We start from the raw sequence: 18414 nt of genomic DNA, 5'->3' as shown, positions 1-18414 counted from the left end.
GGGACAGAAGATCCTTTGGGCACATTGTCTGTCTCTGTGTGTGAGACCAGCCATCTGAAATCCCCCACTTCATTACGAGAGAGGAAAGATTAATTGACCAGTTCACTAACTGCCAGCCTGAAGACTCGATCAACTTAGCAAGGGAACTCACCAATTAAGACCAGACTACAGCACCTTTTCTTATACCAAGAGTAATCCTTTTTATTATCATTAGTCTCTGTAGTCCTGTGAGGAAGATCAAGGCTAAGCTGCCCTTTGTCAGAGGCACAAAATAGACTATAGGGTGTGACAGCATGATATAATGTTCTTGATAGCATTAGGTTACTGCGAGTGCAGCAGAGCTGGTGTCACCTCAATAAGGTTGCAATAAACATGCACTTGCATGAGCTAATCAATTTAATTAACAACACCGTAGTGGCCATGGTCTAAATCAGTTGTAAATGTCAGTGCAGTGGGTTGTAATTTTTTTTCCCCTGTGAGATTTCACTATTCTCAACTAATTTAAACAAACATGAGGAGAGATATACGACTTCCATGAAATCTTTAGGGGACTACAGCCATGTTTTATACTGTACACCATTCAAGGTCTCAGAAAATGTGAACCCATTACAAATATAACAACCGGGTGTGTGTAAAAACACTTTAAAATGGCAATTCTTTTGATTTTTCAACTAAAGCTCAGGCCAATTTCCTCTTTAAACTGCTGAACAAATGTGATATTTTGGCAAAGATTAACCTTCAAATAGAAATCTTTCTATTATAGCTTTTTAAGTTTCTTATCAATCTTTTCATTGAGTTTTCAATTTCAGTGAGGGATGCTGTAACAATCATTTGAAAACATACATCAGCAGTTGAATTCTTACCTCAGATTTTTTTTTCAAAAACTACCATGTTGAAAGCTTTTCAAAGTCTTGAGAAGCAGAATAAAGCATATTTTACATTCACTTATATTTATTCCCAAATTTATAATAGCGCCCAACTGATATGGATTATTTTGAGGCCGAGGGTGATACCGATATTAGGAAGTAAATAATTGCAATACCGATATATAGGCCGATGTAAAAACAACATTTTCTTTATTATTATTATTTGGGAATGATTTCTACGATGTCCTTATCAAACCTTTATGACAAAGAAATGTAAGTGAGGCTTGATATTTTACAGTTTAAAAGTAAAATTAATTATTATAATTAACCATAAATTAAAAGAACACACAAATACAAACAAATATGGAATTAAGAAAATTGTATTGTTGATTCTATAAAATAATAATAATAATTCATATTAGTGCAATATGTCTGTGAAAGGCTCATAAATATATAATATCCGTCAGGACTAATTTCTAATACATGGCATATCAGGCCAAAAACACTGTTTATATACCTCAGTGAAAAGGTTATTGTCAAGCCACCGTGTATTATGGTAAAACTAACTGGGGGGGGTGGATGTGTCACGACGACAGAGGTGTCAGAGATCTGGTGCCAACACCTGTCGGTTCCCAGGAAGCTTGCATCTCCAATAACAATATTGACTATGACATAAAGCATATAACACATCCATACATATACACGAAGCGGAATACACACGCGCACACGCACACACACACACACACACACACACACACACACACACACACACACACTTTGTGTTTTGTGTGCACACACAAATGCTTTGAGGGGGAACAGAGTGCTGGAAACATGTCATCATCACTCTCTTCAGGAGGCCATTATGGATAGGAAGCTAATATACTCAACAGATATTCCAGCATCTTTTTCACCAAGGGCTAAATACCCCTCGTGGGTGATCGGTAAAATTGGTTGACATTTTCCTGGCTGCAATTAACCTTCGATTTGACTCTCAGTTTTTCCTGTCCTCTTTTATTGTCTTCTTGGAAAAGTGGGAAAGGGATAGCACGGTCGGAATGAGAAGCATTGTTTCCTGATGTTGACCATTTCTATTTTTTTTGCCTAATTGTTCTCCTTCCCTGTGGATGACCACCAAATGGAGAGATGGTGTACTCCATCAGTAGGTCATGGCATTCTCTGCAGAAGGTTAACACGGTACTGCTCTGTATTGTGTTGTATAAAATACCCATTGAAATGAAAGATGAGTGTCACATTGTTTTTTTCCATATACAACTAGCAGTTGTGTATAACACCATGTAGTAATATAAACAGTGATCACTTAGTCCCCTTGTTGAGAATTGTTTCTTGTTTTTTCATTCTTCAATTATTTGAATCCTGTGTTATCTCTATAGATCACAAGGAATTGTATTTTCTCTTGAGCTATACTTGTTGTGCTCATACATGTCAGTCACTGGATTACAGCAATTACAATCATGTATTTTGCTCGATAGCACCCCTCCCCCATATCCCTTTTTTATATGTTTTACAGTGGTTCATTTAGAGGTCACCTACTGTGTAATGCAGGATTTTAAAATACAATCTGACTGTTTACTCATCCTTCATCACCTCCACAGTCAGACACGGATTACAGTTTTTATCTTCCCAGATAAGATAAACATGCAAGTTGTGTGTGGGGTTCAGTTTTCTAGACTACAATGTAAAAAAAGAGAAATGCACTTAATAAGTAACATTAACAACATTTTCAGTTAACTATGTTGTGATAGTATTTTGACATTGAGCGCAGTGGAAGTTGAGAAAAGCTCAACCGAGCCAATCAAATCATAAATATGCTAGTATTCCAGTGCAGGCACCTGACTGAAATGAAACGTCAAAATTTGCCTGGAGAGAGGTGTCAGAGGTTAATGAACCAGGTATGTGTTCATCTGGAGTTTTATTACCGTTCACTTCCCTTTAGCATTAAACAGACAGCTAGCATGGCACGCTAGCACAAAACCCGACTATGTTGTGTGTCCCGAGTGCGACACTGTGATTTGCTGCTGTCATTAGGACAATCATGGCAGCACCAGGAATCTGGCTTGCCCAATATAAAGCATTAAAGCAATGTGTATGTGAGTGCTTACTTGTAGCCTTTAATTTGTATTGTGGTTACATTAACTGTGAGTTTTTTAGTCAATATAAAAATGACTAGCACTCAAAACACATAAGTATGTGCAACTCAATATACATCTGAAAAATGAAACACATAATGTCATAATATGTTTGTAACAATATAACTTACTGTGATTCAATTCATTGCCCATTTAGTGTGACTGGATTACTGTTTGTAGTGTTGGCTGCAATTAGCATTAGCATTGCCCACGTCACACTCACTGCTGCTACCATCAGATCATGGTTCAACTTGTTAAATCAGATGTGAAATTTGTCATGCCCTAAGTGCACATAACGGATACTGTGGCACCTTCTGCAGACTGTGAACACAATATAGAGTCTGACATTTCTTAGCGTGTGGGATTTTTTCAGGGAAGTGCAGGGTTTAAATTTGGAATGTGGGTGTGGACATAGCTAGCTAACAGAAGAGGAGCAAGTCACACACACACGCACAGGGAGATGATTACACAGAAAGACAGTTACTTGGAAAGACTGATGTTTTTAAGCCGTGTCATCAAATCATATCTCTGTATTTTTTATACTAAATTAATCTGTACCACAATCACATTGTCATCTATAAACAGACTAGCATTTTTATTTATTGTCATTGAAATCAAGTACTTAACAGTATATGGTTCTTAATTACCTTGATATTTGAAGCTGTCAAAAAACTGCATGTCAAAGAGTTACAAAAACTTAAACAAAATAAATGTGACACCAGAAAAATAATTGTTGATTTAATTTTGGACCGACAGTTTGTACAAAACTGAAGTTTTCCCTTCATCACAATGATAAATATGATAATGTTACAGCTCTAGTTATGGTGCAGTAGGATGCCAGGCTTTGCTGCCCAGAGGGCAGTAATTATTGTTCCAGCTACTTGCACTTGTGACCAGCGCCTGCCAGCTCATAAACCAAGAGAAATGGATGCCAATTAGAAGAAAGCAGTTTACTCAGTAGAGGTTTCTGTAATGCGGTGCTGTGTACATTGCATACACAGTCAACATAGATTGAAATGCTACCATGCTTCGGTTTTTATCATTGAATTATTCTCACTTCATTGTCAACAAGCATTTTACCACAGTAACAATGCTCACCCCCAGCTGTGGCTGAGAATTAACAAAAGCAATTTATTTTTGATAGGAATCAGCATCAAGCATTTTCATGTTTTCATTTGTTTTTGTTCTTTTTCTTGTGGTTGTGGATGAGGCTGATTTATTTGTTTATGATTTTTATAAGAAGTAAGAAAAGAGAAAATACTCTGCACAGCAATATATATAAGTCGGTTGAGACAATCATCGGATGAAATGCTAACTCTAATTTTTTTTTCATGCTTTTGTATCACTGTCATTGCTCACTCTCAGGAGTATTCATCGTGTCCATGGTGGCATTTTTACAGATTCTTTCCACTCTATAGAGTGGTGTGCATAAGTGTATGAAGAGCATAGTCTTTTATACAATAATCAATATTTCAATGCATCTCATTCTCTCCATCGTCAGCGATGATTTAATGGCAGGAAGGTTGAGGTCGTGTAGCGGTTCAGCTGAGGCTTGAAGCCACACTGCAGTGCCTGAACACGACTGACATGCATTATTGAAATCCCACGGTCAGTAGGAAGCTCACATCATGGCAAAGGTACTGACGCCTGTGACTGCAGTTTGAACTCGCTCTGAGGATACTGAGCGTTACAACACAGTCCCTGCTCAGAGGGGGAGTACTTCTCCAACATAGCCCCTTACACGAAGCTTTTAGAGTCAATGTTTCTGTAAGCAGACTGTAAGGAGCTATAGTAACAGAATGAATGGCAAGAGTTATTTAAGAATTCTACATTTAATAGTCTACCTAGTTAAAAGTAGCACATTATTCTTGCTTAGCAAACAAAATTCTCACTTAAGCAATCAAAGGTTTTAGACTTTCCAAATGATTTTGTAACACGACCTTTAGCCTCAACTGTCCTTTCTCTACTCTACTCAACAACTCATTGTCAGCCCCCTCGTCAAAACAAAAGATAAACTCTTTATACAAGGTTACAAAGGCTTGTGCCCTTGTTTAACAGGGGTACAGGCTAAAAATGCAGATGGCATCATGATCCAGTACCATGCCCCAAATGTCCTAGCCCTGGTACACAGCTAGGGCGAGGTTATGGAGAGCCTCCGATCTCATAGGGCTTGAGTGCTGGTTCAACGTCAATCACAGTAATGTTAGCTGACACACTGGTGAGGGTGGTGACAGGGCAAGGTTATGTGTCACTGTACGCTCATGGCCTGCATGAAGACCAGGACTGCCAGGGCTTTGTCTTGCGTGAGGGGTTACCCTTAGGGTTTGGGATCCAAATTAATATACCCCACTACATTTATGCTGCACATATCAGCAACATTCTCCCCACAGTCCCCTGGCTGAAGTCCCTCCTTGCCGGAAATTACATCCATACCAACCTGAAATACACCATCATTGACACGCAAGCATAATATATAAGGATGCTTGTTTTGTAGCCACCACGTTTCCCCTTAATTGGTGTCCTCACAGAAGCTTTGCTAACTTAACAATTTGTTGTCCAAAACACCAAATATACTGAATATACTCAATTTTCTCTAAAGTAGTTTCACACTCGTCATAATATTTTATCATTGATCTTATTTACTATTAATCATGACTTTATTCAGTTAAATAAATTTTGTGTATTTTGATAAACTTATTTAATTAATTAATTTGTTACATCATGAATTTAATTAATGCATTTACAGACTGAATAAATGTGACGTCCCATTTACAGGAAGGTTGCTTTTATTTTGAAATCACTCTAACACGCTCGTAACTTAATGCTTAGAAACAATGCTCAGCGTGAAATGAGTGGGGGCTAGTTTGACTGTGTGTTTCAGACTGGAGGCAGGAAGTGTCCTGTTGCTTTAGCCATCAAACTTTGGCATTATTGACTTCAACAATAATCAAATAATGCCATATAATCGTTTGTCAAATGACTGCAATCACACAATCAACTTTTCATTGCAGCTTTAATTAATGACCATTAGTTTATAAAGACTTCTAAAACCTAAATGGGCAAAAGCACATTCGCCAAAATTCATGTTGTGTCTCTTGCTGTTTTCCAAAAAATATCAAATTTTGGAATATATATCGTATATTGTTAGGTCTATGCAGAACACCCAGCTACACCCGTCACCACTCATAAAATGTAGTAGAATTAAAGTACAACCTGAGATCTAAACACGCAGTGTTGATGTGTTGGTTTTGGTGTTCGCTTCTGGTGATAGATTGTTGAATTTGGCCCCTGTGAGTTGTGAATCACGTTCACCTAGGCTGTTGACGTTTAATCAATAAAGATCTGAACTGTTGCCATGACCCTGAGACATAAGGATTCAATTTGGTTTGCCCATACCAACAACTGCAGAACCCCTGCGGATTTCCGAGACAGACCCCCAGTCACCTGTGGTTTATCTCAACATCCAACCAGCAGATGAAAACAAAAATCTTATGCTCTATTTTTTGCAAGGCAAATAATCAAATTTCTCTCCCAGTGTATGGCAATAGGGTGTAATCAGCCCTGTGTCAACACTTCAGTAACAACGAAAAGAATTACCAATGTTGACATGAAAGATTTACCCTCTGTGCACATGGATTTAAAATTCACTTGCCCTCAATACCACCTTTAGAAAAAAGAAAGAAAAACAAAAGACTCCCTTTGCAGATGGTAATTATGATTAAAGTTGGAGGTCCCTGAAGCCAAACATTTTGGGATAATCAGGAGCAACATTTAAATATTTCCCCTAATGGAGCAGTTTTAAATGTATCCGTCACATAACTGTTATCACTGATCCATAAAAACTGCGCTTATAACATTCAAAATCTAGAAGTTTTTTTGATTTGTTTTTTATTGAAAAAGTGAATAAAGTGTAAAAATGGTGTGAATAAGCTGCAGCTGTTTTTCATACAAACATCAAAATATCATTTTTTAGGAAAAGTAGTTCAGTTCTTAAGTTTTAGAAACGTTTGTGAAGGGAAAACATGTGATAAATTGATCTAATGAGAAAAAAAGCATTTCTAGTATTTAACTTGAGCTACTGGAAAAGGATATTCTGTAAATGTCGCCACACAGCAATGAGTTCATAGATGTGGCATACATGAATCTTTCACCTCAATAAATATTTAATCTTTGTTCTGAATCATTTAAACCAAAGCCCTCTCTGTTGTTCTCCGGGCAACTTGTGCATGCAGTGTACACAGTTTTATCCCCACTCCATCCCTCCTTTTTCCTCTCTCTCTCTCTCCCTCTTTCCCTCTGTCTGTCTCTCTCTCTCCCTCCCTCCCCCTCCCCTCTCTCTGTCAGTTGGACAAGCTGCTCACTGGCCCTGAAATATGGCACATTATGCCGCTCTGTTGCTCATCGTTCAGCGTTACACCCTGAATCTGAATGCAATGTAAATGATATGATTCCCTCTAAGGCAACATTAACTTTACTATCATTCAGCTTTCTCAAGTGCAAAGGTTGACTCCATGAGACAATGAAGTCAAACAGTACAAACAGTGAGGTTCACTTTAACTTAATGTGCAGGCTGAGTTGACAGATGAACATGAACATACAACTAACAAAAACAATATCTGAGCAACTCTGGTTTAAAGGGGAACAAGGTACGAACACATGACATCATGTGACTGTGATACTATTAATTAGGAGATTGGTGGTTGGTTTATATTCTATAACAGTCACTGTGAGTAATGCTGTCTAGTTAAAGGAGTCAACTGGAGGTCATGCATGGTTTCTGGCTGAGTGGGTATGCATATGTAGAAAGAAACACTAGAATATGCATGACTGCTATTAACTCTATGTTTAACCAGTCTTGCTTGTAGCTTAGCCCTGCATCAAATGTGCTTTAAAATAGCACACTGTACGTCACAGAGTGCAGGATGATAACTAACGGATATAACAAATATCCTTGACAAATTAATTGTTCAAGCCGCAACCCAAAGGAACACAAGTTTTTTCACTCAAAGCATTTGCCTGCTACAGGGGTACAGAGCTTTCACTAATCTCTTCATTTAGCAGCACACTATGCTAATATGTCAATTACAGATGCCATTTAACACTGCACATATTGCTGTTCAACATTTGTTCCCTGCTGCTGTAATGTGACGGAAATCGGTTCAGGATAATGTTCATATCACTCAAGCTCACAACAACAGGAACATTTCTAGAACGTTCAGGCGAGGGCTGGCGCCTGGTCAGAGGATGCAGGAGGCAAGACATGATGTATAAATTCCCCCTGCGAAAATCACAAGCTTTGGTTCACAACACACCAACACCAGATTTGGCCTTTACCAAAAGCTCTAGACTTGTCTTTCCTTACACACATCTTATATGTGTGTTGCACCTCATTTTCATTATCATGAGATATTTGTAGTGTCACCCACTCGCTCGCGGCCAATTTACGAGACATCTTCTTGCTGTATTTTCACATGGACTCACTCGACATTGTACAAGGGGGCTGCCAGGAAAGGTTCTCACTTACACCCCCCTGGAAATTTTCTGGAAAATGTCTGGATTTCTGAAAGCAGCTTCTGATGCATGTTTCCCTTATGTGTATTATGTCGACTGACCTTTTTCTATTTCCACTTCAATCCTACTTGCCTCCAATATTTAAGCCTGATAATCAGGTCTCTAGATTCAACATGAGATTGTGTTTGTGTTCACCAGGTACAGTTATTTTATTCTGTGTTGTGTTGCATGTGATGTATCCTCCCCCAATGTAATTTTGTCTTGACACAAGCTTTAATAGTAAATGTTAAGAGCAGTTATCCTGATATTGTTCATGGATATCTGTGATATATAACAATTAAAGATATGTTAAAGTTGTTACAAAAGCTTGTGCTTTCTCGTCCGTATGACGTATGAAGATGGCGTCCATGGTCTTCCTCCTACAAAATTGGTCAACTGTTTCTATGGAAACAGCCATCACTGAACACAACACCATCAATACACACAGGCGACACTGCACTTATTTCAACTGCTATACAAATGATATTAGGTGGGGATGAGAGATAAAAGAGGTATCACATCAACCAATTATAACTGACTATCATGAGAGCCCAACTGAACAAGAGACAGCACAACCCCCATACTGACCAATCAACAGGTCCTGCGCGCGCACACACACACTATAACAAATTTTACATCCACACACAAACAAATGAGCAAATGTCTTAAAAGAGGAAATTGTATAACAGTATGGACAATTACTATTTAAACAGGACATCTGGTCACTGTTGTAAATATTCCACTCAGTGTCCAACCTTTCTCTTCCAGTTTGTGTCACATCCCACATCCCTGTCTCTAGCACCAACAGATACAACAGCTAGAGGAGGTGCCACTGAAAAAGTACTTTCTTCAGTGTTTGCAGACTTGTTACAGCACAAGTCAATTAGCCTTGTGAAAAGTGGTCCACACAACAACACCCACCACTGAACCTATGATAAAAGAACAACTTACCCCATCACTTCTGTCTTTTTGCCTCTAGTGCTTTCTCTCTTTCTCCATCTGAAACTCCAACGCCTGTTTTGACAACAAGTATGTTATACTCTGATGTCTGTTTTGACAACTTTAACATTTTGTTCTTGCATTTCATAGAAATTACAAAAACACACAAACTGCAGTGAATAAACAAATCACAAGTAGTTGTCACATTAGATAACATTACATTTCAGTTTAAATTCTCACCTGTTTATTCTTCTCTTGGACTCCTCTTTATCTTTTTTCCTCTGATGCTGCACGTGTGACTGGAGAGGAGTATCAATATTAATGCCATGCATATCCATCAGCATAAACTTTGTATAATTTATTTACGATTAGGTCAAGTTTGTCTGAATAAAATATATATATACCGTGGCATGTTTCTGGTGCAGCACTTTCACTCTGAAGTAAGTTGCACTACCATTGTAGACTGACCAGCAGGACTACAATGCACTGTATAGACTTTAAAGTGGCAGGAGCCGAAATAACGCGGCTCCAAAATAGTATCATCTTCTCTCTTTGACAAAAACCTTGAACATTATAAAGGTTGCAAGAAAGTACTTGGCTTTGCATTGTTGAAGTGACAGCTTAATGTTTTTATACAGTAGTAATACACACATACATTCAGTCTGGTTAACAACTAAATAAAGTCTTAACGCTTTGATTCATTTGTTTCCCACGGGACATGATCCCTACAATGGGAAAAGTGTTTGCAGCATGATACTTAGCTTTAGCATTAGCTTGTAGCTAAACTAATGTTTTTTAATTGAGTTTTTAAGCTAGTTAGCTTAACTTGACTAACATCCCATTCAACACTGTTAGTGACGGCATATTTCTAGTTTCTAATTAGGTGAGCAGCTTTAATATGAATCCATGTCATGTTTGTAGGTGACATTTTAACACTATAAATCATTATTTACTTGCCATTTATCATCCTGCCAAGACCCAGCCTCTGTCAACAGGCCTCCAGCTAACAGGCTCTAATGAGCCTGAGGGAAGACTCCTCCATGTTTAACTCAGCTCACACACCTGCGTCACATTCACTGCAACCTGTGGGCAACTTTCACTTTCACAACCAACCCAGAGTCCGCTTCCTGGGAGCTGGAGTTCAACTTCTCCTGGACGGATGAGCGGCCATTGTCCTTCAAATGAGCGCGCGCTGTTCCCGGACTGACCAATCAGGTGTGACGTTTGTCACGCTCCAAAGCACGTGCCGCACAGCCACTGACTGAGGAGCGTCATGGCAACACAGCCTACTGACAGACTGACTGACTGACAGACAGATATATATACATACAGACTTATAGACAGATAGACATACAGTTTATACATACATACATATATGTATACATTTATATACATATATATATACATACTTATATACATATATACAGACATACATACATACCTGTATATATACATACATACATGAATACATTTGTGATTTTCGTGCTGTGTATATCTGAATTACCCCCTGTTCATTTAACAGTTTATTCTGTTTCAATACAACACATTTAACTGGAATTCCGTTTCAGATATTATTCATATTTATTGTGTTTATTAAGATCATGTATTATTTATTGTGTTTCAATTATCCTTTCATTATCATTATGAGTATTCTTTTTCTTTAAAGTGCATTAACCTCATGTACCAATGACACGTTGGAGAAGGTAATAATTAGAATTATATTATTATGCTTAAAGGTTTATTTTTATTTGTTTATAAATAACATAATGTTGAATAGAGATATATTTAAGAATGGTAACGGATTTGATAAAGGCAACTTTTTTAAGGATGCTTATCATTTATTTGTTACCTACATCTAGAATCTTGATCGTTTAAGATTATTGTTTCAGAACAGACAAAAAACCCTACAACCGTAAAAGTTCTCATACAACTTTTCCATTGTCTCTTTGGAAGCTATTTATCGTGTGTCTCAGTACAGGTTAACATTCTTACTGTTTGCTATAAGCTGGATACCATAGATGTACCAGTATGACTTGTACTGATGGTTTATTATGTAGTTTTTACCAATACATAGAAAATGTATTCTTCAGGGAAAGTCCTCAAGCACCACATGAAGGGGATTCTCTAAGAAACATTCAGTCATAATTTCTAATAGAGACAATCCCTTAAATAGTGTAAAGGGTTAAATATGACATTTTTCATGAGCTGAAGAAAAACATAAACTTTCACTTAAAATAAACTTTAGTCTTTTGTGGGGGGAACTGCATTGGTCATATTTCTTCACAATGTAAATACAACTGCCTTGTGTTCACTGACCAGTACAATTTGTGAAAAACTTTGACAGCAAAATACAACAGGATCTTTCAGTTTATCCTGGGGTTTACGACTATACTGAATACATACAAGTGGGTATATGCTGTGCAGCTCATACCTCTTTCTGCTGATAGTGCACACCATGCAGCGTGTGGGACAGAATACATCTTTTGAGCTTTGCTTGGTCATATATGGTGCGATGGAGGAACTTCCACCAGGTGCTAATTGCTGTTTTCTTCTGATAAACGATTAAACTGTTAATTCAATCTGTTCACTTAAGCAATAATTGACGAAATAGGATGAAAGTATTTTATTTACCATATTACAAAGATTGTCTGTGCATCAGTTTCTTCTGATAAACAGTGACGGGGACAAGAGATATGAAAGATCAATAGCCCCATCTAGTGGTCCAACAAGGCACCGTGACTACCCTGACCTTTAAACCTCTAAGGATCGTTCCCCTGAGGAACCAGTACTCACTTTGTGGCACCCTCTCAGTCCAAGCTGTTTGCTGTTGCTGTACTCACCACCACTATTCTCATACTGGGAACCTTATATAAATGTACAGCCCCTACGCTTCAATGGCTTGGATTTGAAGTAACAATAAGATTCTCTACCAACAGATGTCAGAAGGAAAGCAGTTCTTGGGTACTGAATATTTATAATCATAAATATTTAAATATAAAATACATTTTAAAAGTAAGTTTAATGTCCTGCTTTTATTCATACCTCTCAAATTCAAGTTGTGAATTTTGATAAGTGTTCGGTGAGCTCTGAAGAGAGGGTTTGGTGTGGAAGTGGATGTGAAGCACACATAAAAGAAAGCTCCACTAAAGATAAAAACATAAAAGCATAAAAAACGTAGCATTATATCAAATGATGGTTATGATGTTTTTTGGGGTTTGAAACTGATTAAGAAATGTACAGATTCAACTGTGTACTCACGTAGACATGCTACAGGGTTTAACTTTTTTAATATAAAATCCTATAAGCACAACAACTAACATCTGTTTATTTTAAAAGTTATCTGATGGAGATATAAATCTCAGAGATGATTGGGTATCATATAAAACCACCAGGAGTATGCGAGAAGATGTCCTTTGTCATTTTTGAAGTTACTGGAATTCATTTAGTATTTTGCTATTGGTGCAGTACAGATTAATATGCCACTCTGTTGTGTCATCGTTGGTTAATTACTCATGTGTGGACCTCTGTATCTGTATTTTTTATTTCATGGTTGTGTTTATCTTAGTAGTGTGTGTGTGTATGTGTGTGTGTGTGTGTGTGTGTGTGTGTGTGTGTGTGTGTGTGTGCGTGCGTGCACTATGGAGATGCTTTAAATTCAGTGCAATGACAAATAAAGTCATTCTAGTTTAATGTATCAAATAATGAAAACGCCTGTCGGTATAAAGCAGCACAGTTACACAGCACCATGAACAGGCAGCCTCCGAAAGGATCATAAAGTAAAATCAACATCTCTCTTAAAAAATAAACATTGTAAATTTAATTAAAGTTTGGTTTATTGCTTTAATGGACAGCATTGCTCTTAGTTATGTGTATCAAATAAAATGTATAACGGATCAAAATAAACAAAAATCTGCATAATCTATTTGATGTCTTTTTTGTATTATTTCTTTTCCATTCTTTAGAAATAAAAAACGTGTTTAGGATGTTGTCACACTCCAGACCAGAGGGGGGCGACTCCACTTCCCTCACAGAGAGTAGAGTAAGCAGCGGGCTGTGGGCAGGCAGCAGCGCAGGGACGGACTGCCGGTGAAGGCGGCGGCTTGTGTTACTGTTGTGAAAACAAGTGTGAAGGTAACTGACTGGAAACTGCGCAGTCCGAGTTTAAAAAAGTTTGTTAAACCATATGTCCTGTTAATCGCGTTCGTACAGATACAGGAGCGAACTTTAGCTGTAGCCGGGGGGGCGGTTTGCTGACTTGGCCACGGTGCCGACACATGTTGGAGCTAAAGCTAACCTGCTAGCGTTAGCATCAGGCTGCTAGCCAACGCTAATGGTGCCTTCAGGTGCTCCCTGTGAGCTCCGACCTTCCGACAACTTGACTTATTTAGTTTGTTAACCACTTCAAATAAACACCAACACTAGTTAGCACGTGTAAGCCATGTGTACACATTAAGCTGCTGTCACTACTAGGTGTGGTTTTAATTTATTCATGTTTTGTTCGCTTAGAATCGGGAAGTAAACAATCGGACTCTGCTAAAAGGAAGCTGTTGGTGAAACTAATACAGACCAGTGACAAATGAAAGGATCAAGTGAAACATTAGTGAAGAAACGGAGTGACAGTACCTCCATCTTTAAAGCACAATGAATGTTTTGACGAGTATCAACATGGATCATATGTTATGGCCTCTGCCTTGAACACCTCACATGTTAGTCTCCACCACCATCATCACAGATGGCATATATTAAGGCATAATGGTGTTTATACTCTTCAGAGACGTGAAGGTTTAATATCAAGGTGCATTCAACCTGTTCTGCCAGCACATGATGACAAACTAGTGTGTTGTTTGTATAAAGTTTCACTTCTCTGTATGTGCAGGGACTTAACTCTGATGCTACAGATTTCTGTCAAATTGATTCCCTGAATGCATCAGTGCCTGCACAATAAACATTGTTCTTCAGACTCAGGACTGCTATGAAAATTGACTTTGTCTGCAACAATGCATTATGTTTTAGAAACAGTCACCCATAACCCTTCTCATGCTCCTATCAGGCGCTACATAACATATCAGTGATTATTGTTCAGTGTTGACCTGAAAGGGTTTGTGGGTTAATCTGTGAGTTGATTGACATGAAAATGAATCAGCAACTATTTCAATTATTATTAAAAACTCCAGTCATTCTCTGATCCAGAGCTCATCCCATGTTAGGATTTTGTACATCTTAGTTTTGCCCCTTGTTTGCCAAAACAGAGTTATGTCAACTGTAGAGTGACAATCAATGGCAGTCTATACGAATGTCTCACAAAACAGACATAAAAGTTGTGTCAGACTGTCGGACCCTTGTATTTAACACAATAATGTATATATTACATAGATCCTTTTTAGAAACTTGCCTGATGTGTAATGTATGTACTGTATGAGTTAGTATAAACATATACTCATATGTTAATTGTTCAATTATAAAGAAAAAACTGTTTTCTACAGGCGTGTGATTCATTATGCGGCGAGGGGAGCCCGCTCCACAGGCTTTCCAAGCCCCGGTGGACGTCCACGCCAGCGCAGACGGTCAGGTGTATCTGTTCAAGGGGAGACAGAATGACTCCTCTGTATCCTCAGACGACGAGGAGTTCAACGTCATGGAGATGAGACCGTTGGTTTCTCGAGAGCAGGAGCGAGACAGACTGAAGAATGTCCAGCTGCTGGAGCGGAAGGTGGAGGATGGCGACAATCTCAACAAGCTCGCACTGCAATATGGCTGCAAGGTAAAAGACACACATTAGCTAAATGATTTCTGGTGTTGGTATCCTCAGTACGACAGAGTATTAGGGCCACTTATAAGGAAAATGAACTGAGTTTGAGAATTTAGTCCCAATATTATGAGAATACAGTCATAATATGAGAAAATACGTTTTAAATCTACAAGTCGTAAATTTTATAAAACACCAAATTAAGATACTTAAGTTCATAGGTTTCATGAATAGAAATACTTTATCATTTTACACATCAGCACCACATTATCAGGACATTGAATAGATTGTTTAAGAAACTGAGTCTGTTCTGAAGAAGAAACAAAGGAGGAAGCTTCCTAATTTAGTTGAGGAGGAAATGTGCTCCACTGTAAAATTCATATTCGTTTCATATTGGGTTTTGTAGTTTCTCAATAAACAATGAGATTGTTTCAAGATTTTGTATCCAGAACTCCAGAGGGCAGGGGTTCACCTTTTCTTTTTTAATTCTTGCATTATTATGACTTTCTTCTCGTGTACGACTTAATTCTCTAAATCGTACCTCAGTGCCCCTACAATTGTACTTCATCAATGTAATTCCATTTTTGTTTCTGCCAACAGGTTGCAGATATTAAGCGGGTGAACAACCTTATGCAGGAGCAAGATTTATTCGCACTGACATCCATCAAAATACCGGTACAGAAACACAGCGTTTTAACAGAGACTTACACTGACAAAAATGAAGAAGAGATGCCACACGCGTCTGATTCCCCAGTAAAGACTCTAGACAGAGCCAGAAACCAACCACATGCACAGGAGGTCACAGACTTTCTCATGGAGGTGGATAATGACATTGAGAAACTCATTCAGACTTCGAACGATCAAGATGAGGACATGTTGTGTAACTCAGAGAAAGAGCAACGGTTTGGTTTCAGAGGACGGGGCCTGACCAGTCACGGTGCCGACTGGGGAATCCAGTGGTGGAACGCTGTGGTTGCCATGCTCCTGATAGGCATCATCCTGCCATTATTTTACGTCATTTATTTCAAGACGAAAGATAATGGAGTCGTTCCACCAACAAATGGTAGTGGCACTTTAGAGTCGTCCATCACCTCTTCAAACAACTCAGGGATGGGGCTCAGCACAAAAGGACTTAAGCATTTTCAAGAACCAGCATAGTGAAGACTAGAGTCTCAGACAACCAGAAACATTTTAAGACTGTTGGTGACGATCAAAAAAAGAGCCTTATCTATCATTGATTTAGCGCAGTGAAATATCAGCTTTTATCAAGTTAAAAAGAGTGAATTTTACCTTTTTATTATGGTGTAACTGAAGATGGGTGAAGACGCTGGAATCGTTACATTGGAGTGAAGTTGCTCCAAGTTGTTTTCATCCTACATCCACACAACTACATTTTCGTTTGAAAATGCATCAACTCTGCTACGGATACGTTTAGAGCGGGTACAATTTGGAAACGCTGCTGGTCCCGTTTTAGTTTGAAAACTCAGGGGCTGCGTTGATGAAGATGAAGAAACGTAGATGATTGGAAACGAAGTCGTAGACACTCATGACCGCCTGCCGATTGGGTGTCTTTGGTCATAACGTAGCTTTTGCTGATTTGTTTTGCTCCCATCACATGACCCCCTTCCGGAGGAAAACAACCGGCATTAGCCTTGACTAACAGGAACCGAGCTATTATGCAGCGTTACTTATACCTCGGAGGTCCGCCCTCAGAAGGACGTCATATCCGAATAACCCAAATTGTGATCGATCCAGTTGCACAGGCTCAGTGTTTATGTTTGCCAGCTAGCCATTGTTAGCGAAAAACTTTCATAATAACACATTACGTGGCATTTTACGCATACTAACACCGTAGTAACACATCCACAGTCAGTAATTGGACAATACTAGGTGTACGACAAATTTAATGAATAATATAGAAGTGCTAATAAACAGCATAAACTAAACCTTTCACTAATGTTAATACACAAAGCGGCCATCTTGTATTTCTAAGTCGGGGAGGTGAGTTTTCTCCGACCTTCCGAGTCGAAACTTCAACTTGAGGGGTTGTTCCAGTTGCAACTTTCGACCCAGGCATTATTCTAGCAGCCTCATTTTTGTGACGATGCAGGGCAGCAGCATTTCATCAAACAGCTTCTATAGAGAACAGTTTTCTGATTCTTTGCCTTGACAAACTCTTCATGTTGGTTGGGATCTCAGTTTTCTCAGGTGTTTTGCTAAATTTGAGTTATGAAATGTGTCTTGAAGCTCCTCCACATGACTCAATCTAAACATTGTATGGAAAACATTATGAGAGAATAAATCCACACTGTAGTTGTATCTCTTTCTGCGTTATCACAAGCTGCCTTTCCACCACTGTGTGTTAAATGTCATATCAGCGTCAGATATCAGGCGAAAATGTGATATCTGTCGTGGCAGAGTAATATATTTTTAAACTGATCAAATGGGAGATTTATTTTATATTTTATAACGGTGTTCCCCTGTTGCCAAAACTGTGTGAGGTTATGTTGTATTTGACCTGGGTGTGAGCGTCGTGTGTGTGCCTCTTTTTGGTCTAACTTATTTTCAATGTGTCAAGTTTTTATTGTTTAGTTATGACAATGCACCCTGTGCCTTATCTCTGAGTCTGATGATGCCAAACGTGTGTTTACAGTAATAATTATTTGGTTTTGACTATGTGTTCATTTCACATCAACTTTTAAAATACAAGGTGTTGTATTTTGAAAATGACTTACTCTTGTGAGTGTCTTAAACCTTTATTGTTATATTTAAATTGCACGCTCCTGTCATTCATTGTCTGATGGGAATTCAAGTCCATTGTGAACAGGTTGTGAATTCTAAGTCTAAATTATTATTTTATTTTAACAAAACAGGTGAAGGATTTTCATTAACGTATTTCAATAACATTTGAGTTCCATTGTCTTTGGAAGAGTTGACACAATGGATGTGCACGACTCTTTTCATGAGCGTGTCTCTATTTAATAGAAACTTGGAGTCCGTTTACAGCAACAGCACAAACAGCAGCTTTCAAACTGATCACAGTAAAATCAGCAGGTCTATGAACATTATAAATTATGAAGGGAAATTTATTGCAGAACTGTTGAATGAGATTGCATTAGTTTTAGTTAGGTTGTTCCTAATAAACTGGTCATTGTATGCAGTAAGA

The 18414-nt window shown here is 38.3% G+C and overlaps 1 protein-coding gene and 1 long non-coding RNA gene across 2 annotated transcripts; one reads left to right on the top strand and one right to left on the bottom strand.

The window, feature by feature from the left end:
* Positions 1 to 9536: 9536 nt before the first annotated feature.
* On the bottom strand, positions 9537 to 9802 carry LOC118109970. The gene is made up of 2 exons (XR_004696882.1): positions 9743 to 9802; positions 9537 to 9577 (listed from the first exon to the last, which is right to left on the bottom strand). It is a non-coding gene; the product is annotated as an uncharacterized LOC118109970 (long non-coding RNA).
* Positions 9803 to 13515: 3713 nt separating this feature from the next.
* lysmd4 (LysM, putative peptidoglycan-binding, domain containing 4) lies at positions 13516 to 18412 on the top strand. The gene is made up of 3 exons (XM_035156785.2): positions 13516 to 13633; positions 14986 to 15263; positions 15849 to 18412. Exons 2-3 carry the CDS (start codon positions 15000 to 15002, stop codon positions 16404 to 16406), a joined length of 822 nt encoding a protein of 273 aa, XP_035012676.1. The 5' UTR covers positions 13516 to 13633; positions 14986 to 14999; the 3' UTR covers positions 16407 to 18412.
* The last annotated feature ends 2 nt before the right edge of the window (positions 18413 to 18414 follow it).

Source organism: Hippoglossus stenolepis, chromosome 5 (assembly GCF_022539355.2).
Source record: "Hippoglossus stenolepis isolate QCI-W04-F060 chromosome 5, HSTE1.2, whole genome shotgun sequence".
NCBI classification, from domain to species: Eukaryota; Metazoa; Chordata; class Actinopteri; order Pleuronectiformes; family Pleuronectidae; genus Hippoglossus; species Hippoglossus stenolepis.
Note: the sequence above shows the minus strand (reverse complement) of the source record. Positions and strands in the feature narration are given on the sequence as shown.

What these genes read in the sequence shown, in the direction of transcription:
- lysmd4 (XM_035156785.2), top strand. Translation starts at nt 15,000, where the DNA reads ATGCGGCGAGGGGAGCCCGCTCCACAGGCTTTCCAAGCCCCGGTGGAC. An exon ending in CACTGCAATATGGCTGCAAG is followed by an intron (nt 15,264 to 15,848) that starts GTAAAAGACACA and finishes TTCTGCCAACAG; the next exon opens with GTTGCAGATATTAAGCGGGT.